Raw genomic sequence first — 25372 nt, forward strand, 5'->3', positions numbered from 1 at the left:
TCTCCTGTGAGGAGCTGAAGAGCTGCTGAGCCAGTTTAGGATTCTCAGATTTATTGTGTTTATTTGTTATTTTATTGAGATGAAGAAAAAAAGCGTCCAGCTGCCTGGAAACAGTTCAGTTTTCAGTGACCTCTGACCTCTGTGACAGGCTGTTTTTTAACCTTTTGTGTGTTTTGTGTTTTCAGCTAAATGCTCAGGATGTGGACCGGGATACCGCAGCCCGCTGGACGCCATGAAAGGTGAGTCTGTTTGTCTTACTGACACGAAAATTAACCCCTCGAAAAAAGAAAGAGCTTTAATTATTTTTATATTATTATTATTATTATTATTATTATTATTATTATTATTATTATTATTATTATTATTTCTTTTTTCTTTTTTTTTGATGAAGGTCCTCGGGAGGAGATTGTCTATCTGCCCTGCATCTACCGCAACACTGACACCCTAAAACCGGACTACCTCGCCACCGTCGATGTCGACCAAGTCCCCCACCTACTGCCAGGTAGAGTCATCTCACCTCCTGCTCATTATCACCATCATAATCATAATCATAATTAAACTTCTCATCTCTGCATCTTCAGCTGAATCAGTGAAGCCACGAAACGCAGCTTCAGTTATCGTTTTGTCGTCGTTCTCTCATCAGCTCTTTTCGTCCCGCTGGACTCGTTCTCCTGAATAAATGTGTAATAAATACATTTGCTTTATTTCTTTCAAAAACATCTGGAGAAAGCAATGAGGAACTTAACAAGACACGGCCAAAAATTTGCAATAAATGAGTTTTTTAAAAAAAAGATGAAAGAAGCATAATAACAATAATGATAATAATAATGTAAAATAAAAACGAGACAATCACCCCAAAAAGTGCTTTTAATTTATACATATATATATATATATATATGTATTTTTTTCCTGTAACATACTTTTAAATATAAAAGAAATATCTATAATTTGCAGGACATTTTTCCTCTTTATTTGGATAATTTTCTCATCACTTTTATAACTTTTTTATTAATTTCTTACAGTTTGTCATTTCCTTTTTTCCTCATATTTTCAAAAGGGTAAAATAGTTTGTGAAAGACGTCTGAACACAGCAAAAGAAAACTGATGTGGATCCAGGTTTCTAAACAGTTTATCTGTAGTGACCTTTGACCTTTGCCCGTGCAGGTTATCCACCGCCTGCCGATGCCGAACCTACGTGACGAGCTGCATCACTCCGGCTGGAACGCCTGCAGCAGCTGCTTCGGCGACGCCTCCAAGAAGAGAAACCGCCTGATCCTCCCGTCGCTCATCTCCTCCAGAGTCTACGTGATCGACGTGGGGACGAACCCCAGAGCGCCGCGGATTCACAAAGTACGAGCAGCACTCAGAAATGTTTAGGCTCCGGCAGAGGGGCCCCGGGTGTTCGGAGAGATGGGAAAATGAGTTCTCCGGGGCCTCGTGGAGGGTTAATTCGACCCTGACCTTGCCTTATAAAAACAGCAGCTGTTTTCTTTAGATTCAGAGAAAGTGCAGAAGCTGGAGCCGAGCTGACACGGAGGAGGAAGAGCAGGGTCTATTGTCCTGAGGAGGATGAGGAGGAGGAGGAGGAGGAGGAGGAGGAGGTTCATCCTGAGTTCAGACTGCGCGATAAACACTCGCACAGCTGTTTTTTAACACACTTAACATATTTGAGAGACCGAGTCGACGATGTGGGAAATGAGAAACGCTGCTGTGCTGGCTTCGGTCAGCCCGGTGAAATAACGAGAACACTCACGTTGGTCACTTTGCTGAGTCACGGTTTTGTTATTAAACAGTAAGCTCTCCTCAGAGACTTTAATCTACCTTTAAAAGGTGACGCTGCTTTTTAGACGGTTTGCGGCTCAACAGGATGTGAGTCATTACCTCCGAGTCTGAGCTCATGAGCTTTCGCACAAACATGATTGATTATTTCCCTCGGGTTGAATTCCTCTCCCGAGTGAAGGAGTTTGAGTATGTCCCGTCCTGCTCTTCGAGTCTGGCCGAAGTCTTCTGCCAGAAAGACTGCAGTAATCCAGGACGATGTGATGTTGTAATAATTTTCGTTTACGCCAAGGTCAGTTCTAGGCACGGACACGGGGGCTCCACCTGCCCACCAACACCCAAAGACAATTTTAGCCCCCAAAATTCTCACTTTGAGCTGTTATTGTCACTAAAGCAAGGATACTCGCCTCGCCTCTGCATGTTTCTAGGATTAAAGATAATTCCTCTGATTTTAGGACATTTGTAGGATTTTAGGAGAAGTCCTGAAAGTACAACTTAAAGGAAATCACAGACCGCCTGTCCGCCGTCACCTTGGTCTTCTCCGGAGAAAACGTGCAGCGTGCGTGTGGAGGGACGAATCAGTCCTTTGGGAGTGTTTGATCGTCATATCTAGACCTCCGGAGGGACGCTCAGAGCAGGGAGCCCGGTGTACACGGTGCGATTTTGGGCTGTCTCGGACAAAGATGACCATTATAAAAGAAACGTGGCGATATCTTCCCTTGTGACTCTAAAATAAGGTTATGTTTTTGTGTCTTCAGATGGTGGAGCCTGTTGATCTTTACTGGAAGTGCGGCCTGGCGAACCCTCACACCACCCACTGTCTGGGCAACGGTCAGATCATGATCAGCTGTATAGGAGACCCGTCCGGCAACGGAAAAGGTGAGAAAAACCACCGGACTGGATCGTAACCTCTCAGAAACTAGACCTCCAGCGGACAGTAGGCAGTATACCTACACCTGATGTCGTCTCCGCAGGTGGTTTCGTGCTGCTGGACGGCGAAACGTTTGAGGTGGTCGGTAACTGGGAGCACGCAGGAGAAGCAGCGCCCTTCGGATATGACTTCTGGTACCAACCTCGACACAATGTGATGATCAGCACCGAATGGGGAGCGCCCAAAGCGCTGGTCAACGGTTTTAATCCTGCACACGTCAAAGAGGGTGAGTCACATGGAAACATACTTTTTTTCTTTACTCTTTTCGTCCGGAGTCTTTTTTCTCGTTTTATCGTCATGAGCATTACGACAAAGAAATGTCGTATTGTGACCCTCGAAGTTATCGACTCTGATTTCAGTCAGACTCAAATCGCTGCCACCTGGGTCGAGGTCCTGCACCGGGCTGATGGTACCTGATGGGTAACCTGCAAAAAGCTCTGTAATGGCTAAATTTGTATTTATAAAAATTCAAAGGTTCGGGCCAGGGAAATATAAAATACACGCAGCTAGGAACCGTGAAAACAAAAATATGTATTTTTTATTTTTCAGAAAAAACAATGAAAAATGATGTGCAGTATATGTGTAATATTTTGACATCTAAAATACTTTTTTCAAGCCATAATTTTAAAACCTTCGACCCCGTCGCCACATTCATCAGCGGTCTGACAGCGGTGAAAGCCCGCTGCGCCCGAACACGAGACCGTCTAGGAGCTGATTTCGGCCGACTGCGGTGAGAAAAGATTGCAGCTGGAGGACAAAGTGGCAGCTCGCATTAACTTCGAGGCAACAAGGATCGTTTTGAGATTTCGTGGTGGTGGAAGAAGCGTGCTAAAATGTCTTCTAACCTGGCGGAGACTGTGCAGAATGTTTTCACCGTCCTGGTGTGTATCCAGGTGTCTTCGACAAAAAGACAGGTGACCTCTGGTTCTGACCTTTCCGGGTATAGGCGGGTCCTGGTTTTCAAAAATGGACCAGTGCAGGACTGATTTTCGGGAAGTTTCCACAGTAAGACTGCAGTCAGTGTGTTGGTGAAGCTCCATCCAGGTCATGGTAATTCTAGGTGCTATTGTTATGACCCCAGGGACGAGTATCACCGTCGCAGAGACGTAACCTGTACGCAGGTAAAAAGGAGCAATGAGGACACGCTGCGTCTCCTGTCCTTCCAGATTGCTTCTCTGATTGTTTTATTAACATGTTTTAAAATCATGTGAATACATTTCCGGCTGATGCATTTCTCTTTGCCGTGCTACAGTTACTTAATTAATTACTTAATAACATTAGTTTAGTGTTTTCTGTGATAAGAAAACATTAAAAGGCATTTGAGTTCAGTTCCCATAAAAAGACAGTAATAAATATACTAAAAAAACATCAGTATACTAAAAACAAACATAAATATACTGAAAATAAACAAATCTACTAAAAACAAACATAAATATACTAAAAACAAACATAAATATACTGAAAATAAACAAATCTACTAAAAACAAACATAAATATACTAAAAACAAACATAAATATACTAAAAACAAACATAAATATACTGAAAATAAACAAATCTACTAAAAACAAACATAAATATACTAAAAACAAACATAAATATACTGAAAATAAACATAAATATACTGAAACAACATAAATATACTAAAAACAAACATAAATATACTGAAAATACACATAAATATACTAAAAACAAACATAAATATACTGAAAATAAACATAAATATACTAAAAACAAACATAAATATACTGAAAATAAACATAAATATACTAAAAAAAACATAAATATACTAAAAACAAACATAAATATACTGAAAATAAACATAAATATACTGAAAATAAACATAAATCTGCTAAAAACAAACATAAATATACTAAAAACAAACATAAATATACTGAAAATAAACATAAATATACTGAAACAACATAAATATACTAAAAACAAACATAAATATACTGAAAATAAACATAAATCTACTAAAAACAAACATAAATATACTAAAAACAAACATAAATATACTGAAAATAAACATAAATATACTGAAACAACATAAATATACTAAAAACAAACATAAATATACTGAAAATAAACATAAATCTACTAAAAACAAACATAAATATACTGAAAACAAACATAAATATACTAAAAACAAACATAAATATACTGAAACAACATAAATATACTAAAAACAAACATAAATATACTGAAAATAAACATAAATATACTAAAAACAAACATAAATATACTAAAAACAAACATAAATATACTGAAAATAAACATAAATATACTAAAAACAAACATAAATATACTGAAAACAACATAAATATACTACAAACAACATAATTATAGTAAAAACACAGGACTCATAAAGAGGAGATTACTAGTTTAGTATAATTAGGTTTTAGGTCCCAGTTAGACCTGTTTAGACCAGTTGGAGTCTGTAAATCTGGTTCTGCGTCTCAGTTCCAGTGAGACACCAGGGTACCTTTGGAGAAACCCGTGTGAGTTAATTGTTGTTGGCGTCCCAGGACTCTACGGCAGCTCGCTCCATGTCTGGGACTGGACGACCCACAGGAAGCTGCAGACGCTGGATCTGGGAGAGGAGGGTGCTATTCCCCTGGAGATCCGATTCCTCCATGACCCCGATGCCACGGAGGGCTACGTGGGATGTGCTCTGCGGGGAACGGTCTTCAGATTCTACAAAACTCCAGTCAGTACCACCACGTTCTAGAGTTCTTAATCCAGGTCTCGAGAACCCAGAGAGTCTCCACACCACAAAAACTGAAGTCTGAGTAAGATGAAGCATCTTAGATCGAGGCATGCTTGTTTTTTGGGTGGGGCGATTTTATGACTAAGCTGTTTTGTCCTTTTAGCAGCATTTTTCCCTCTGAGGTGCAGCTGTGCCAGTTTTAAGATCCGATGCCCAAACACACGGCCTTGTTCCCAAACACACGGCCTTGTTCCCAAACACACGGCCTTGTTCCCAAACACACGGCCTTGTTCCCAAACACACGGCCTTGTTCCCAAACACACGGCCTTGTTCCCAAACAGCGTCCCCAGCATTTATTCAGTGTTTCTTTATATTGAGAAAATAAATCTGGTTTCTAGACAGATGTTGTCTGGTCTGAGACAAGATATTTTTACCTCTTACAGAAAATCTGGAGAGAAATTTTCCTGTTCTGTTGGCAGATCATTTTTGCTATTTTTGAATAATATTTTCTCCATTTTATTTGATTTATTATTTATTTTTTCTCACAAACACTGAAGTGACGTTCGTCCTCTGAAAAAAAAAATCCCCAAATTAAAAACCAAATATCTATTAATGACCTGGAGTGGCCTCTCATTCCGGTCCTGGACTGTGTGGGTTTTCTGTTGCAGTCAGTGAGCATCGGTGCGATAAAGAGCCATAAAACCAAATTAGCTGAACTTTGAACCGTCCTCAGCAGGCAGGCGAGCGGGTGAACTCAGCTAAATATTAGATATATTAAATAATTTGTGAGCACAAACGGCTCACCTGACAGAAGATGGTTAAAAAGTCGTTTTTGTATTTGACATCTGTTCTTAATTAACCCCTTCGTGTCCTCAGAGAGGTGACTGGGCTGCAGAGAAAGTTATCAGCGTTCCCAGTAAGAAGGTCGAGGGATGGGCACTTCCTGAGATGCCTGGTGAGTCTGTCTGTCTGTCTGTCTGTCTGTCTGTCTGTAACTGTCTGTCTGTCTGTCTGTCTGTCTGTCTGTCTGTCTGTCTGTCTGTCTGTCTGTAACTGTCTGTCTGTAACTGTCTGTCTGTCTGTCTGTCTGTCTGTCTGTCTGTCTGTAACTGTCTGTCTGTCTGTCTGTCTGTAACTGTCTGTCTGTGTAACTGTCTGTCTGTCTGTCTGTCTGTAACTGTCTGTCTGTCTGTCTGTGACTGTCTGTCTGTGTGTCTGTCTGTCTGTCTGTGTCTGTCTGTCTGTCTGTCTGTCTGTAACTGTCTGTCTGTCTGTCTGTCTGTAACTGTCTGTCTGTCTGTCTGTCTGTCTGTAACTGTCTGTCTGTCTGTCTGTCTGTCTGTCTGTCTGTAACTGTCTGTCTGTCTGTCTGTCTGTCTGTCTGTAACTGTCTGTCTGTCTGTAACTGTCTGTAACTGTCTGTCTGTCTGTCTGTATCTGTCTGTCTGTCTGTCTGTCTGTCTGTCTGTCTGTATCTGTCTGTCTGTCTGTCTGTCTGTAACTGTCTGTCTGTCTGTCTGTCTGTAACTGTCTGTCTGTCTGTCTGTCTGTCTGTAACTGTCTGTCTGTCTGTCTGTCTGTCTGTCTGTATCTGTCTGTCTGTCTGTCTGTAACTGTCTGTCTGTAACTGTCTGTCTGTCTGTCTGTCTGTCACTGTCTGTCTGTCTGTCTGTCTGTAACTGTCTGTCTGTCTGTCTGTCTGTCTGTAACTGTCTGTCTGTCTGTCTGTCTGTCTGTCTGTAACTGTCTGTCTGTCTGTCTGTCTGTAACTGTCTGTCTGTCTGTCTGTCTGTCTGTCTGTCTGTCTGTAACTGTCTGTCTGTCTGTCTGTCTGTAACTGTCTGTCTGTCTGTCTGTCTGTCTGTCTGTCTGTAACTGTGTGTGTGTGTGTGTGTGTGTGTGTGTGTGTGTGTGTGTGTGTGTGTGTGTGCAGGTCTGATCACAGACATCCTGATCTCGTTGGACGACCGTTTTGTTTACTTCAGTAATTGGCTGCACGGTGACATCAGACAGTATGACATCACAGACAGGAGGAGCCCCCGATTGGTCGGCCAGGTGAGACTATCACACCTGACCGTAGCTTAAAAATGTGATTTTCATAACAGATTCTGAAATTATCTAAATCTTTTCTGTCTGTTTCGACCTAAACGTGTATTTATATTACGATGGAAAGATGGTCACAGACCTAATTCGGTCAGTGGATTTAAACTCTGACATAATCACAGGCAGAATTCAGGATTTTCAGGAGAAGTGGACGCTTTCCTGAATTACATAGTTGACTTACCTTAGAGGCCAGTGATTCACCTTTACTCTGAGATAGCTTTTAACTGAGGTACAGCCGGAGTAAACGCAAATTTATGGGGGAAAAAAACAGGATAATGACTGATAATTCCTGATTTTTTATTTAGTCAAGGAATTATGTTCACTACATTTTTTATTTTATTTTAATGTTTTACAGTACGAATGTAAGCATTGCTGTATAAGTAGACTTTTTTCCTTTTCTTTTTTAAAAAAATATTGTTATTATTGTGATTTTTTTATATTATTATTATTATTATTTAATGTTTTTATTTATTTATTTTTATTTATAATTGATGCATGTTTGTGGAAGTTTTTCCTTTCACCGAGAAAGATTTTGTTTTGTGTGATGGGAGCGATTAAATTGGGTTCACATAATCCCGTGTTGGTTCGGTCTGGACTAAACCTTCGGGCCGTGTTGTTCAAATCACAGTAATGTGGATATTTTTAATCCTAAAAAATCCTAAAAACTCCACATTATCCTGAATGAACTGCTGAAATCTCACCTGTCTGTCTGTTCCAGGTGTTTCTGGGAGGAAGTATCGTCACTGACGGTCCAGTCAAAGTCCTGGAGGACCCCGAAAACCAGCCGCAGCCCCGCCCCCGTTACATCAAGGTACCACAGACATCAGACAATGAGACAGGAGACAGTGAGACAGTCAGAAAGTGAGACAATGAGACAGGAAATAGTTAGACAGGAAGCAGGATGTTGGATGGACCTGTCCTGAGTTTATTTTTTATTGACTGCTGATTGATGATTGATTGATTAATTGATTGATTGTTAACCTGTCTCCCTCTGTCCACCTGTCTGTCCCTCAGGGGAGACGTGTCCCCGGAGGACCTCAGATGTTACAGTTGAGTTTGGACGGTAAGAGACTTTATGTGACGACGTCTCTCTACAGCGGCTGGGACAAACAGTTCTACCCCGACATGACCAAGTGAGTACTCACAGTACTGCAGTACAGTACTACTACAGATGTAGTACACTATATGGCCAAAAGTATGTGGACGGCTGAATAATGTTTTTTTGAAGCAGTTTGTTTGTCTTCACCTGATGTTGTTTCAAAGACGGTTTACGTGTCAGCTGGCGGATCATCACAGATTTGCACAATCTCAAGCAATATTTTCAAAGTGTCGATTAAACACCACGGTGAGATGACTGCATTTGCATAAAATGATCCCAGTAACCATGGGGATGGATGTTCAAAACATCAGCAGCTGTATTTCTCTTGCAGCCCCCGCACTAGCCGTCATCATTTCCAATCCGAGGCCACGTAGGCGTGTTACGGAGCCGTGATGGAATTATCTGACTGTGTTCAGTCCAACTTTCGGTTGTGTCCGATTTCAGTTAGACCAACATGATCACGTGTGTTTTAAACGCAATAATTCAACGTTTTCTAACATCATGTACAGTTGCTTTACTTTGAATTGATATAATAACCCAACAATTACAGATTTCAGCTGTTTTGTTCAAAATTTTACATAAAACTGTCTTTCATGTATTTTTGTGTTATTTTATGATTCACAAAGAATTCAGATGTTTAGGAATGAATATGCAAACAAAGTTTGATCTGAGCCAAACTTCAGCTGCAACGAAAATGTCGCAATGTGCAGTTAAATGCAGAAGTGGTTCAGTGTTATTTCAGTTATTTCTGTGCCGTCCACACACTTTTGGCCACGTGCTGAGTATCGATCCTTCTTGCAGCCAATGCCAGTGAGCCAGTGGCCGTGAATCGTCGGGTGAAAAACTGCGTGTTCATCGTGTTCGTTCGTTGCAAACGGATGCATTAATTTCACCGGAAGGTCAAAGGTCAAAGGTCACACTGCTGTGCCCTTTGACCTGTCACTCAGACCAAAAAGTCAAAGGCCGTCCACGTACTTTTGTCCTGTGCTGATAAAACTTTATTCATATACTTCATGTCAACAGACGTCCTGAAAATATACTTTATATCATACTTTATATTATTTATTATTTATTTTATCTCTCCGTTTTTTGGACTAATTTCTTCCCAGGTTACTATTCTGTTATTTTTAATCTTATTTTATTCATAGTTTAAAGTTTTCCACTCCAACATGTCTCTCAGCTCTCTGTCGTACTCTGTAATCGTCATTCTCAACATCAGAATACTTATATTTACAGCGATACTACCGTTACAGTTTTTATAACTTTCTTTGAACTGGTTCATTTTTCTTAAATCTGTTGACTGAACTGAAGTGTGTGTTCTGTGTGTGTGTGTCAGAGAGGGCTCGGTGATGATGCAGATCGACGTGGACACTGTCTCTGGAGGTCTGTCCCTGAACGAAAACTTCCTGGTGGATTTCGGTAAAGAACCCGACGGTCCGGCTCTGGCTCACGAGCTCCGGTATCCCGGAGGAGACTGTACGTCCGACATCTGGCTGTAGGAGCATCGAGAGTGGAAATATTAACACACGACGAGGAAATATTCTCTCAGTCTGAAGATCAATCATCATGTTAGGCTGAGCAGCAATCAATCAATCAATCAATCAATCAATCAATCAATCAATCAATACTGCCTCAGAAATAATCACTTCTGCATTTGATTTCACAGCTGCGTCCGGTTCACATCAACCTTTATTCACAAAATAATCTTGAAAATGTGAATTTTTTATGAAACAAACAACAATAACATAAAATAAGTGAAAGACGGTTTTATCCGAAAGTTTGAACAAAACCGATGAGAATCTTTATTTGTTGCGTTTTATTGATTCAAACTAAAATGACGGTTTCTCCTCATTTATCAAACAGCAGAACATTTAGTGTCATAATGTTATTGATCATGTAGTGTCATAGTATCTGTATGGTGTCATAATGACATAAATAATGTGGTGTCGTGTTTTTAAAGTTGTGGCTTTGACTCCGGCTGTACGTGAAGTTTCCATGAACCCAGGTGACATTAGTCGATTGAGCGTGAACAGGTAACAAACGGACCAATCAGCTGTCAGCCTGAGACTCAGGTGTTTATGTATGAAAACGAACAAATGAACTGACCATGTTTCTGTGTGCTGCTGCCCCCTGCTGCTCACTGTTAACGCGTGATGTTTTAATAAAGTTCTGTTTGAACTCTCTTGACTCTCTCTAAATGATAAAAAGTCGCATTTTTAGTTTAGGTGGTATAAACAAATATTTATTGATTTGTTTGTTTATTTCAAATACACTGTAAAAATAAAAAAACACATAATGTGAACACATAAATTATTAATTCATTTTTATAACAACAGATCGTGTTATTTATTTATTTATTTTTATATATTTTTTAATCTTTTTTTTCTTGGATAATGTTTCCATTAGTATGTATTTATTTTGCTGATGCTTTTTTTTCTGGAAAAAAACCCTCAAAAATTAGTAAAATATTCACAATTTCTATAATTTTGATTTTTTTTAGAAGCTGCACATTTAGTCAGATTCATCTCATCAGCATCTAATTAGTTTACAAAGAAACATTATTCGTAATATAATAAGTATTATTTTTAATAATGTATTTTTTTTATGTATTTTTTTCCAAACAGCATTGTCTGTTTTTATGTAGTAAGATGTTAACCTCTTCTGTGTCCTTAATAAAGTAATAATAATATTATATAATAATAACAATTATAATAATAATAATAATAACAACAATAATAATAATTATTATTATTATTTATTATAGACTATTTATTATAATATAAAACAATAATTATACAATTCATTGTGATATACATTTTTTTCTCAGTTTTGTATATTGTGGTTTTCAAGGAAAATATAATACAACAGAAACACATACAAACACAGTTTACATTAAAAAAAAGCACAACCAAGGCAAAAAACCTAAACACAAAACAAAAAACTGAAAACACACGTCTCATATGATTGTTAGGTAGCAGTTATGTAGAGTGTTATCTATTTATTTATATTATTATTACTATTATTATTATTATAGTTGTTATTATTATTATTATTATTAGTAGTAGTAGTAGTAGTAGTAGTATTAGTATTATCATCATTATTATTATTATTATTATTATTAGTAGTAGTAGTAGTAGTAGTAGTATTATCATTATTATTATTATTATTATTATTATTATTATTATTATTATTATTGTTGTTGTTGTTGTTGTTATAAATTAAAAATGTAATATACATTTAATTAATATTAATATAAATAAATTGCCTCCATATTTCAAAGAAATTTCGTGATTTTAATTTTTTTAACAGTATTCAGTACACAGAAGTACAAACTGTAGTACTCTGTTGTAGTACTTTAACTCCCCTCCAGCAGGCGGCAGCTCTGAACCGGAAACCGTCCTCTAACAGCAGCGGCGGCATTCGACGAAGAAGAAGAGCAGCGCCCCCTGCTGTTGACATGACGACCAGCGCGGATCAATGGAGGAGACAAACTGGAGATAAAACATCTTCACAAAAGCACTAAACTGTCACCAGGTAAGACTGACTCACCTGTACGCACGCGGACACGTCACAGAGTCCGAGGAGCTCACCTGTGTCCGTGACGGAGCTAACGTTAGCTTAGCATACCGCTTTATAAACAAGCGGAGCGGAGTTAGCAACAGTTGGCCCGATGTCTGCCGGCTAATGCTAACGGTAACCGGACAGGCTAACGCCGCGGAGTGGACGGAGGGCTCTGTTAGCTCCGAGCTAGTTAGCTTCAGTTTAATCTCTGAACTAAGCAGCTGCTGGACGATGCTAACGGTTAGTCAGCTGGTTAACGGTGTCTGCGCTGCAGCTCCTCCACAGTAAGCTAAGCTAACAGCATGTTTATATCTCAACTTTAACACCGAGAGTCTGAGCTAATGCTAACACCAGAGCACCGTGGTCACTGCAGTTAGCTGTAAATAAACAGCTTTTCAAGTTTTGTTTTGCTGTCTGAGTTAGCTCTGTGCTAAGCTAGGCTAACATCAGCTGACTGCTGTGCCACTGCTAACAGTAGCGTGTTTTTAAACTGCTGCAAAACTTCATTTAACATCTCGGGCTGTTGTTTGAATAAATCAGTGAACTCATCAGGTTTATTTTTGGGACAGACTTCATTTCAGTTCATGCCACAGAAAACTGTTACTCAAGCAAAGATGGAAATACAATCAAATGATTTATTTAACCGTTTGAGACCTGGACAAGTTGGCTTTAATTAATATAAAAACAAGGGAAGAAGATAATGTGCAGCAAAAGAAGAAGTCTGTGATAAGTTACCTAAATACCTGAAAAGTTATCAACAGAATAAATAAATAATGCAAGCAAAAAAACAACAACAACAAAAAAACAGAGAAAGTAAAACACAGAAATGCAAAACAGGTTTTTAAATTATTTTAAAAATCCACTAAATAATTTTAAATATATAAGTATAAATATAGTTTACTGGACATTTTTCCCTAGCTTTTTGAAAAATGGTCTAATACATCGGCTGTCTCTTTTTTGTGTCTCTCTGGTTTACTATGCTGGTAATACTGTGTTTTTTGGTGCTCATGGTTTCCGTAGAATTAACTGAATGATTAAACTGTGGAAAAATAACCATGTTAGCAGCATGTTTATATCGACAAAAGTTTAAACATATATAATACTGTGTGTGCGATCTCCAGCAGGAAGCCAACAACCCGGGTTTATACATCTTTAAAAATCTAACAGTTATTATTATTGTTCAGAATTAGAAATACTTTATTGATCCTCAGGGGGAAATTGTGTGGTATAATAAATAAATTGTGGATTTTTTATTAGTATTAGTATTAATTATTAATAGTTATTAATTAATTACTCTTTTTATATCTTTGAGTTTTAGGATTAAGAGGACATTGGCACATTGGGGTAAATTATTGACAGATTAATTGATGAGCAGATGGAAACGGTCATTCATTAACCAACGTGAACTAGTGATTATTCAGATCTGCTTCAGAGTAAAATGTGACATCAAACAGTCGACACAGCTCCCCTCCTCCCCCTCTGTAATCTGCTCAGTGGGATTACAGCAGCACACACACACACACACACACACACACACACTGCTGCTGTGTGTGTATTTCTCAGCAGCAGAACTGGCTTTTACTTACTTGTTCTGGCTTGTAAACACATGGTTTTGGGTCGTCTCATGAGGCATCATGGCACATTGAGGGACGGGTGATCTAAGAGGGGGCCACCTGCAGACCTCACAGGTCTGTGAGCCAATCAGAGGAGAGTAGAGTTTGTAGCCGCCACAAGCATCACGAAGGCTTAAATTATGATCACAGAATAACCTGAGACCACTGATTCTCCTCCATGAAGCTGGACGCAGTTTCACTTTCAGCCATGATCGCTGATGTAACAGTCTGACGTCTTTATGTCAGTCAGTTAAGATATCACCATCATCACTATTAACATTTTTCTTATCATATTAAAAATAAATTGGTATCGTTGTGAATGATGCGATATGGCGCACCTCTACCAGGCGTACACTTTTGCTGCATGACTGAGCGAGGTGAAACGGTTGGCGGGCTCCGCCTCCTCGGTGAGCCATGCTGGCGTGGTAGTCATGCTGACCCACTAAAAGTCTGCTGTTCAAAAACACTCAAACAATGAAATGTTGAGGTTTTACTGAGCAGAGTGAACTTTGACCTCCGATAACCCCGGATGACCTTTTTTCTGTGTGCCTCTTTTTTTAGTGGAGGAGGGCGGAGCTTTCCAGCGGCCATGATGGAGGACACGGAGCCGGAGCTTTCCCCCGCCCCCTCTGATCAGAACAGCCCCTCCCTCCCCTCCATCTCCTCCTCCCTCCCTTTCCCTCCCTTCCACCCCCTCGTCCTCCTGTGGCGCCCCGCAGGCGGTCACGCCCCCTCTGGGAGTGATCACTGAGGGTGTCGGGGAGCTCAGCCTGGTGATCGATGCGGAGGTCGCACACCGGGCGTGTCAGGAAGTGCTGCAGAAGGTGAAGCTGAATCAGGTGGACAGTGATGTCACTGGCCTGCAGAATGGGGCGGGGTCAGACACGGAGCCCTCCGCCGCCGCTCTGAGCGTTGTGGTGAAACCGTTGAAGATCCGCGAGGAGGCGGACGACCCAGAGGGCATGGCCCCCGGCTCAGTGAAGAGCGCCAGGCGGCGGCAGAGACACAATCCCTCCAAACAGTCGTGGCTGCTCCGCCTGTTCGAGTCCAAGCTGTTTGACGTTTCCATGGCGATCTCCTACCTGCACAACTCGAAGGAGCCCGGCGTCCAGGCGTACATCGGGAACCGGCTCTTCAGCTTCCCTCACGAGGAGGTGGACTTCTACCTGCCGCAGCTGCTCAACATGTACATCCACATGGACGAGGACGTCGGGGACGCCATCAAGCCATACGTGGTGGGTGTGGTCAGAGAAGGGGCGGGGTCTAACAAGACACCAAACAGTTATCCGGTTTTGAGTCTGCTTCAGTCAGAGAGCTCTGCAGTCCTGTTTAGTAAATGTCCCAATATATAATATGTCAGCTGCAACATCCCAAAAATACCAGGATGTTCTGCTGCGTGAGGTTGCATTTCATAGTATACAAGCAAAAAGTTAGCATGGCACTCAAATCCAGACAACAGAAACTCGGAGCTCTTCATCCAAACGTCTCATCAGCGGTGAATTGAATAAGATATTTATGTGAGCGTAATCTCGTGTTTTTTAACAGCTGACGCTTCATCACATTGACTGAGCTGCAGACGTTTGACGGCTGATGAACCCGCAGTGAGGGATGACCAGTCGAGGAGTAAGAATAGGAATTAGGAACTGTTTAAGGGAACGAAATATTCATTAAGATAACAAGCTACAAAAAGACGTAACTATAAAATTGATGACAATGAAACACACATGTAATTTTTCTGTTGTTAATATAATACTGCATAAAAGAATCTGACAGTGAAAAAGTCAAAAACAAAAGTAAACAAAATCCAACAACAAAAGAAGAACAAGTTGAGATTTAAGAAATCTGTAGGGACTTATAGGGAATATCAGTTCAGAAAGTATAATAAATAAATAAACAAACAAGCAAACAAAGGGTCAATCAGCAAACATAAATCTGTGAGCGTGTCATAAATCTACAGCGTATGCGGTTAGACGGAGCTCTACGGGTTGACCTCTTTTTCTGGCGATTTGTTGTTTCCTCACGATAATGTGAGGAAATAACCTTAAGATCTGCTGCGTTTCAAAGCAAACAGTTTTTAATTCAAATGTAGGACTCTGGACAGCGACAGATACAGGAGCAAGAGGTCAAAGTTCAAGGTGCAATGTCATAATGAAGTATTTTGTCCCAGTTGTGTGCTGCGTACTCCATGCAACAGTAAGTACTCTGTCAGGGCAGCTGCAGTACATGCTCATAGTAGAAAGTATGCAGTCCGAAACTCGGGGCTTTCTGCCGTGTCCTATAAACAGAGACGACAGCTCACACTCAGCAGTGACTCAGCAGCTAACAGGCTCCTCCGTGTTCCCCGAAGAGACTCCGAGGCGCTGTACTGTTGGACAGAGGACACCTCACACTGTCTCCACATGTTGAGTTCAGCAACTGCACAACAAACACACCTGCCGTCGTTTACTTTCCTCCTAACTCTTACTGTTTTAGGACATTTTTATACATGAGTCAGCGAAATTCCAGAAGTAAACAAGCCTCCGTTACTGCAGGGCATCCTTCCCTCGTGTGTTTGAATGCAAAATGTACTGAGACGTTTACAGTTTTCTACTTCTACCTTTTCTTTCTGTGTAACATTACTATGAAAGTGATGTCTCGGAGGTCGGGAAAAACGTGCAGTTCCCTGCTGCTTCAGCGGTCGTGGCAAACTTCAAGTCTGTAAAAAAAAAACTGAATGTGACCAAGATATTCGCCAGAAGTGGATCAAGAATATAAACAGAGAGTACTTTGTTCCCAATAACACCAGCGTGACAGTTTTTCTTTAAGTCTCTGTTCGTCTCACAGTGACGCAGCTGCGTAACGCGGTGAAACGAGTAACGTCAGTTCAACCAATCAATCAACTCAACCCACTAACTGTGGTGCTATAGTGAAATAAAACCTTCTTACGTTATTATAATTAGGTAAACTAGTGAAACCTAATGACCACAAAGCAAACATCTTTGGGTCGGCCTCACAAACAGAACACAGACGACGGTAATGAGAGTCATGCAGCTCTTCACTGATTATGCTAGCTGTCAGTGACGTTGGTCACGTGACCTGACAGCACTTCATCGCGTAAATGTGTGTAATCATGTCCGTTTGAATGACGTTAAGCTCGTCATCCATATAAAGGACCTTCATCAGTAATCGGGGGAGCCTGCCTGAGGTGGACAGTCCAGCTCTCCGTGCTGCTGTCTCCATAACGTCATTGTTTGATTCTGTATCTTCGGCTGTTGCTGAGCAGGCGGCGGCCAAAGTGTTAATGATGGCGCCACTAATGGCGGAACACACAAATTTGTTGCCAAAAAAGTTTGGGCCGTTTGGTTTATCATTATGTGACCTTTGACCCCCGTGTGTTGTGTTCAGGTGCACCGCTGCAGACAGAGCATCGCGTTCAGCCTGCAGTGCGCCTGGCTGCTGGGCGCGTACTCCTCCGACATGCACATCTCCACCCAGCGTCACTCTCGTGGGACCAAACTGAGGAAACTCATCCTGTCAGATGAACTCAAACCGGCCGGGCCTCGAGCTCGCAGAGACCCTCTGACTCTGACGCCTTTCTGTCCCCTGGCGTCCCCCGCCGCCGGCCCCGGGCCCCTGGGAGGAGAGCACGGCCTGTCGCCCTCCAAACGCACGCATCAGCGCTCCAAGTCCGACGCTACAGTCAGCATCAGTCTAAGCAGCAACCTGAAGAGGACGGCCAGCAACCCGAAGGTGGAGAGCAGCCAGGACGAGGTAACGACCCGTTAAACTCAGTGGAGCTGTACTGAGGTAGAGCGGACACGTCCGACAGCCCGCTCCGACTCGAGCAGTTTCACAAACTGTCTCGCTCTTTTTGTTTGTTCTGCAGCCAGGAGAGGTTGGCCTTTTATCAGCACAATGTGCTTCAGTTTACCTGAAGTTTGTTTAAGACGGAGCTTTTCATTTTTATATAGTGATTTGATGTATATCGTGATAAATATCGATATTGACTGATGTGAAAAAACTATTGTGATAAGGCTTTATTCCATATCGCCCAGCTCTACATTAATCCTGGTCCGGGTTTGAAAAAACAAAACTTAAACTAAACATAAAAGAATCAGTAATTCGATGTCAGAAACTCCTTAAAACTAAACTTTTCTAAGTCTCAGCATTCTGATACGATAGAAACATTCAAACATAAAGAAACTATAGGAATCATAACGCTGATCTCACAACAGTTTTTGGATCAAATCACGTCACACAAAAGTAAAATAAATCACAGTTTTATACTCAAACACAAGAAGTCCAATGAGTCCTCTAAACCCTCTGACCTTTGACCTCCTCAGGACAGCAGCTCCAGCTCCGACAGTCTGGAGTTTCAGACTGGTCCCGTAAGTTCACCAGCGTCATGTTTTCCCCTCCAGGGTGCATTGTGGGAAATGAAGTCTGTGGGTTGTGGTTCTGGTTGTGGTTCAGTGTGAAGTCCCAGACGTTCAGCTCGGGCGCGAACAAACACAAACGCCTGACGGAGCTGAACGTCTGGACTCACCGCAGTAATTCTTCATGTTTCTGTCGGATAAAATCAGCTGTTTGATGTTGTGGGTGAACCAATCAGGACGCTGATGTTTCCGTCATCATGTCTCCTCTCGGTGATTCACTCTGTTTGTGTGTCAGGTTTGTGTCTGTGTGTCACGCAGTGTATTATTAACACGTGTGTATTACTCAGTAGAAACAGAAACACTGTGAGAGTGTTTGACAGCTTTTATTTACAGTAGTATGTTCACAGTGTGATAAAATCGATTTTAAATATTGATATAAAGCATCCTCATTATGCTTTTAAGGTCAGATGATTTGTATTTGAGGAGAGACTGAAACTGTCAGGATTTCTTTATTTTATTAGTTCATGAAATCATTTTTGCACAGCAGTGTTACTTTTGTAAATACTCCCTGTAATAATTTTATTTTTAATTTTAATATTAATATTGTACACAATTTAAAGATCTCACAGTATAAATATGTATCTGTGTGCAACAGTAGGAAGGCGAGTTAACTCTGTATTTCTCAGTTGTTCTTGGGCTCACGTGTGAAATATTGATGAAAAGATACGAGGACAGTTTGTTAGGTTACATGAGTTAATCTAATCGACTGACAGCGTGGAGACGGATTTTACGTCCTGATCTGTAATCTACAAACAGACGATGAGCAGGAGTCTGACGTCTTTGTCACTTTGAGAAAATGAGAAAAAAATGTTGGTCTTCAAGATGTTGAAGATGAATTGAGGTCTGTGGATGTTTCTTTGGTCTCTTTCCATTTTACAACCAAAATGAGCGTGTAATGTAGTTTGTTTTCAGCGCGGGAACACCCACTAAAATGTGAGTGTTAAAGCAGAGTGTAACTGTGTCCACTAAAGACAAGAGACAGGTGTTAATGGGTCCAGATTTTAAAGGGTCTTCGTTTTCAGCACAAACCTGACACACAAACATCAAACTTTCGGCTGTTTGTTCACCCGTCTCTCTCTGAGAGACACCAGAGGAGACAGCAGAGACTTAGTCCACCCAGCCCCGTGATAACATGTCTGTCTGTGTGTCTCTGTCTCTCTGCCTGTCTGCGTTGCAGCCGGTGCGTCTGGCTCCTCAGAGGGAGTTCATAAAGTCTCTGATGGGGATCGGGAAGCGTCTGGCCACGCTGCCGACCAAAGAGCAGAAGACTCAGCGGCTGATCTCAGAGCTGTCGCTGCTCAACCACAAACTGCCGGCTCGAGTCTGGCTGCCCACCGCTGCCTTCGACCACCATGTGGTCCGAGTGCCACACACACAGGCCGTCGTGTTGAACTCCAAAGACAAGGTTACACACACACACACACACACACACACACACACACACACACACACTTACACAAACATATGGTGCAACGTTCATGTTGTCGTGTTGTATTTTAGAAATCTAGAAATCAGTTTTTACCTGCTCAGTTCAAATCATTTAATCAGCAGTTATCAAATAACGAGTCGCCTCACTCTTTAGCTTTCCCCAACACCATAAAAAAGGTTAAATTATTTTGTCCGATGTGGCATTTAACCTGTCCAGGCCAAAATCTTATTAAACTTATGACGTCACGCACTCAGCCGGTCGTGTGACCTGTGTCGACCCCTGTGACCCCTCAGGCTCCATACCTGATCTACGTGGAGGTTCTGGAGTGTGAAAACTTTGAGACTTCCAGCGTTCCGATCCGGATACCAGAGAACCGGATAAGGAGCACTCGATCTGTGGAGAACCTGCCGGACTGCGGCATGACGGCGGATCAGAGAGCCGGCAGCTTCTCCACGGTACCCAACTATGACAACGACGACGAGGCCTGGTCTGTGGACGACATCGGAGAGCTGCAGGTGGAGGTGAGCGTCTGGAGGACTGAACTGGAGGAATACATTTTTTAAAACTTTATATTTATTCGTTTTGGAGTTAAAACGTTCACAAAGAGTAGAAGGTCGTGCCACAGCTTTCAGTTCACGACCTTTGATACCTTAACTTCAGACCAGCTTAGTAAACAGCACCTATTTTCTCTTAAAGTCTGTCCATTTATTGTCCATTTGTGCATGTGTCCCTGCTATTGTCCTTCGGTGAAAGGTCAGTTTTTACAATGTCCACCCACTGTCCTGGACCTGGACGACCTGGACCTGGATTCAAATTTTAAAGCCAGATATCTCCATCTTTAAGAGCTGGTGGAGGTTTGCTGTGGGCCACAGATTGAATGTCACTTATCCCTCGACAGATTAGTGTTCAGTTTAACTTCCCATTTGCATTTCATACAAAAGATATTCCTTACATTACATTTTTGTAAACTCTTGCACAGTTTTGAATTTTGGAGAGAGTTAGTTTATACCCACCAACCAATAGTTAGGGAATAAAATGTTTTAAACACTGTTGTTCCAAAACGAAAGGGGGCCGAGGACGGAGCCTTGAGGAACACCACAGCTGTTTAAATTAAAATGTTGTTAAATAGGTTCAGTAATAACTAATAATTACTAGTTACAGTGAGATCAGCTTCGTGTGAGACGTCACTGACTGTCTGTCCGTCCCTCAGCTCCCAGAGATCCACACCAACAGCTGTGACAACATCAGTCAGTTCTCAGTGGACAGCATCACCAGTCTGGAGAGCAAAGAGCCGGTCTTCATCGCTGCTGGAGACATCAGGTCCGTTTACACATACGTGTTGACAAAAGTATTGATATATCGATACAGATTGCTTCTGAATACTTGAAACGGTATTTTCTATTTTCGGTGGCAGCTGCGTTTTCTCGTTCTCTCTTGTCGTCCATGTTTGCTACAGTCATTCTGACTTTCTCTGCTACAAACCAAGAAAGAAAAGTCTTTGTCATATCGTAGCCTTTGAGCATTTATCTTTTAAAACTATAGTTCCCTCGATTTTTCCTTGTGAAATGAAAATGTTGATGGATACGGATATTTTCTAAAGTATTGTCTCAAACTCAGAAAAACCTGACCACAAAGAACACAGTTTAAGTATATTTAATTTTAAGCCACAAATCACATTAGTCTGAAGGTTTCAAATTTTATAGACGTTTTAAACATGATGTGTAAGTAACGTCACTGAATCTGATCGACGGTCAGATCTGCTCTCTGACACCAGAGACTGATTCTGGATCAGATCATCAAGACCACTCGTAGGATTCAGAGTCAGAGGACAGTCCGTCACAGTAACTCAGTCAGGATGTTTTATTTTTTTCTGTGGTTCCGATAATAAATCTCGTGAATCTAAATGTTCGTAATTCTGTCGTCTCTGCGCGTTTCAGGCGGCGTCTGTCGGAGCAGCTGGCTCAGGCCCCCACCACCTTTAAACGGGACCCTGAGGACCCGTCAGCTGTGGCCCTGAAGGAGCCCTGGGAGGAGAAAGTGCGGTAAGTGAAGCTCCAGGTGGAAGAAATGTGGTTTTCATGGTTTTCACATGTTTCAAACTGTCGTCTTATTTCTGATGATAAAGTTTGTTTTTATCTGCGTTTGTCCGCAGGAGGATCAGAGAAGGATCTCCGTACGGTCACCTTCCGAACTGGAGGCTGCTGTCTGTTATTGTCAAATGTGGAGACGACCTGAGACAGGAGCTGCTCGCCTTCCAGGTGCTGGAGCAGCTCAAGGTAACGCTGTGACGTCATCACCACCATCACATGATCAAAACACACCGCTGAAGCGCAGTGAATTCATTTCTCTTCTGCACTTCTTCCTGCTGTGCCTTTAAACCTTCTCCCCTCTTTTCTCTCCTCTTTTTCTTCTAAACCCTGAGGACATTAAAGACAGTCTCTGTCCTCTCCTCCTGCAGTCGATCTGGGAGCAGGAGCGCGTCCCCCTCTGGATAAAGCCCTATAAGATCCTGGTGCTGTCGTCGGACAGCGGGATGATCGAGCCCGTGATGAACGCCGTGTCCCTCCACCAGGTGAAGAAGCAGAGCCAGCTCTCTCTGCTGGACTACTTCCTGCAGGAACACGGGGCTCCGACCACCGAGGCCTTCCTGTCCGCTCAGAGGAACTTCGTCCAGAGCTGCGCCGGCTACAGCCTCATCTGCTACCTGCTGCAGGTCAAAGACAGGTGAGAGAATCACCTGTGCGCCCGCTCTCCGCTCAGACCTCCCCCGCTGGGTCACAGTTCAGTTTGTCTCTGAAAAACCGGCCGGCGCTGAGTGACCGACCGCCTCTTAACTCTTTCCCCGCCAGAGTATCATTATTAAGTTGCCAGCCAGCGCCAGCATTTTTTGGTCGTATTTATTAATCTTTGAAGAATATAAGAATATCTTTGCCAGAATATTTTGTGATTCTAATATTTAAACAATGAATACGTCAAAATAAAGGACAGATTTTTTTCTTTCATGCACAAAAAACATTTTATTCCAGCTCCTTCCAGTCCTTTTATCAACACTTGAATTTGTGCATTTTCATTTAAAAACCCTTAAAAAAACATTTCGGACAAAAGCGGAGGAAAAATAAGTCGCTTAATCGTGTCTCTTGTTACTTTTGAAAAATAATGTCACCTGAAGGGCCTGAAAAGCCGCTAAATGGCGAGAAAGTCGACGCGTTAGTCCTCTCCCCGTCACCCTGAGGCCGGAGGCCGTTCTGTTCGTTTGTTTCTGGGCACATAAATGTTGTTCTGTTGCACAGCGTCTGTAACAGCGCCCCCTACACTGAAACAGCCAAAACACACACTGATGGAATATCTCGTCAACGGCGGGGAAAGTGTTAACCGAGTGATGATGTAAGCCCGACTCTGTCCTCGCAGGCACAACGGAAACATCTTACTGGACGCCGAAGGTCACATCATCCACATCGACTTCGGCTTCATCCTGTCCAGCTCTCCAAAAAACCTCGGCTTTGAAACGTCCGCCTTCAAACTCACCACAGAGTTTGTGGACGTGAGTTCATTTCTCATCTTCGTTTTTCATCTTTCAGCGGTTATAAGATCTGATGGTGGACTTTGAGGAGGATTTAGAGGTCCTCCGGGAGGTTTTAGTCCCGTAGAGTCAAACAAGTTATATCATCATTAATTATAATCACATCTGTTTCTGTTGTGCACGTAAAGTGTAATAATAAATGTATGTGGATTATTGTAGTAATTTTGTGTGTGTGTGTGTGTGTGTGTGTGTGTGTGTGTGTGTGTGTGTGTTAGGTGATGGGCGGCCCGGATGGCGACATGTTTAACTACTACAAGATGTTGATGCTTCAGGGTCTGATCGCAGCCAGGAAACACATGGACAGAGTGCTGCAGATAGTGGAGATTATGCAACAAGGTAACACACACACACACGTACACACACGCACACACACACACCTGTCAGGTGTTTCCGTGTCTGTCCTGCACTGACTCCTCCTCGTCCTCGTCTTCAGGCTCCCAGCTGCCGTGTTTCCACGGCTCCAGCACCATGCGCGGCCTGAAGGAGCGTTTCCACATGAGCCTGACGGAGGAGCAGCTGCAGCTGCTGGTGGACCAGCTGGTGGACGGATCCATGAGGTCGCTCACCACCAAACTTTACGACGGCTTCCAGTACCTCACCAACGGCATCATGTGACCTGCCGCGTCATGTGTCCCTGTGACCTGTGTGTGTGCGAGTGTGTGTGTGTGTGTGTGTGTGTGTGTGTGTGTGAGCAGCGTTGAACAAATGCAAAGACTGTCTACAGACTGATGACGCTCCTGTTTTATAACTCGACTGCAGAGACGATGAGCCTCCCTCTGTCGGTCCTCCTCCTCTTCTTCTTTTACTCTTATTCCAGTTTCTTCTTCTTCTCTCCGTCTGTCAGTTGAATCTTTTTGTTTTTTCATCTTTTCTTTGTAAGAATTCTGTTTCCTGTTCATCTCGTTTGGTTTCATCTCTCTTCTTTTTCCACATTTGGGCAGATGTCCCTTGATTGGCTACTCAGCCGGACTCTTAGCCAATCAGAGAGTGGCCCGCTTTTAGTTTGAAATGTGAACGCTCGGACAGTTTTTACAGGTGGACAGAGTCTGTTACCATGGAAACTGATGGAAGAAACGCACAGACTCTAAAAAAGGACCACACCGGTGTTTTAACGAACTGTAAACCACTGACCCCAAACCAGTTTGTCTCCTGTCCATTAAAACAAACCAGTTTGTCTCCTGTCCATTAAAACAGACCAGTTTGTCTCCTGTCCATTAAAACAGACCAGTTTGTCTCCTGTCCATTAAAACAGACCAGTTTCAACCAAAGATTGTTTTTTTGTTTGTTTGTTTCTAGACTTGTTTGTGTTTTCGTATTTAAATCATCATGAGCCCCTCTGGGCTTCCTCACTTTTAATAAAGTTTCACATTAGAAATAAAAACTTCTTCATGGTGAGGATTTTAATTTGAAATTTACTGTTGGAAAAATAACATTCACAGAAACCTCTAAAAAAGTCTAAAAAACAGTTGACGGTCTGTTATTTCAAATTAGTTTCTTGTCTCTTCACCAAAATAAAAGGCCTTTTTTTATTTGAAGGTGTAACAGAAATATTTAGGAAAATAAAAGCATCAGTAAAATCACTGGAGGAGCTTCAGAAGTTTGACTCTTCAGCCAAAGTCCAGAAAAATCTGTGTCTGACAGATTTCAGCTAGTTATTATTGGATGGATTCTGATTAAGTTATAAATTCGTTTTTTTTTATAGAAACATAAAGATCAGACTTTCACAAACAGTGAGTGTTAATCTGTCTGTAGGTGGGTCAGACTCAAACTCCCAGCATGCACTCTGAGCTCCTCCTCAGCAGGAGGAACTTCACTTCCAGTCAAAGGTCAAAGGTCACTCTGGCTAAAATGCTGAATATTTTAAATTTCATAAAATACACACTGAATATTCAGAAAAAGTCAAGGGTTTTCACAGAAACGTTTTTTGTTTGTTGGTTTTTTTTCAGTAAACAACCTTTAAAATAACACTAAATAAATCACATATAAATAATAAAACTTTTGATATTTTCAAAACTTTTTTCTACAAAGGAAATAAATTCCTAACTTTAATGTGAAAAGTTGTGATGCGTTTCAGTCTCACACTTGTAAACAGCTGTGACGTGCAGGGCGCAGCTGATCCGTGTCAGGACTTCATTACCCAGAGTTCCGCGGGCG

General features: G+C 41.8%; 2 protein-coding genes across 2 annotated transcripts in view; both read left to right on the forward strand.

Annotated features, from left to right (window-relative positions):
- The window catches only part of selenbp1 (selenium binding protein 1), a 14597-nt gene extending 3794 nt beyond the window's left edge, over positions 1 to 10803 (forward strand). Inside the window, 12 exon segments of the mRNA XM_088084784.1 lie at positions 186 to 239; positions 392 to 479; positions 481 to 502; positions 1165 to 1350; positions 2538 to 2658; positions 2754 to 2936; positions 5237 to 5418; positions 6295 to 6373; positions 7352 to 7473; positions 8240 to 8332; positions 8536 to 8654; positions 9957 to 10803. Of these exon segments, the coding sequence (XP_087940910.1) occupies positions 186 to 239; positions 392 to 479; positions 481 to 502; positions 1165 to 1350; positions 2538 to 2658; positions 2754 to 2936; positions 5237 to 5418; positions 6295 to 6373; positions 7352 to 7473; positions 8240 to 8332; positions 8536 to 8654; positions 9957 to 10119 (1412 nt within the window). The 3' untranslated portion in view covers positions 10120 to 10803.
- A 1525-nt stretch (positions 10804 to 12328) lies between these two features.
- pi4kb (phosphatidylinositol 4-kinase, catalytic, beta) lies at positions 12329 to 24486 on the forward strand. The gene is given in 14 exon segments (XM_042490184.2): positions 12329 to 12465; positions 14356 to 14475; positions 14477 to 15029; positions 17179 to 17544; positions 18117 to 18161; positions 19387 to 19614; positions 19932 to 20159; positions 20849 to 20958; positions 21576 to 21680; positions 21791 to 21914; positions 22097 to 22362; positions 23047 to 23179; positions 23434 to 23554; positions 23652 to 24486. Coding segments are annotated over 14 exon segments (2634 nt in total). The 5' UTR covers positions 12329 to 12412; the 3' UTR covers positions 23834 to 24486.
- The last annotated feature ends 886 nt before the right edge of the window (positions 24487 to 25372 follow it).

The sequence above is a fragment of the Plectropomus leopardus genome, chromosome 11 (genome assembly GCF_026936395.1).
Source record: "Plectropomus leopardus strain MGB_pleo_1.0 chromosome 11, ASM2693639v1, whole genome shotgun sequence".
Classification (NCBI taxonomy): Eukaryota; Metazoa; Chordata; class Actinopteri; order Perciformes; family Serranidae; genus Plectropomus; species Plectropomus leopardus.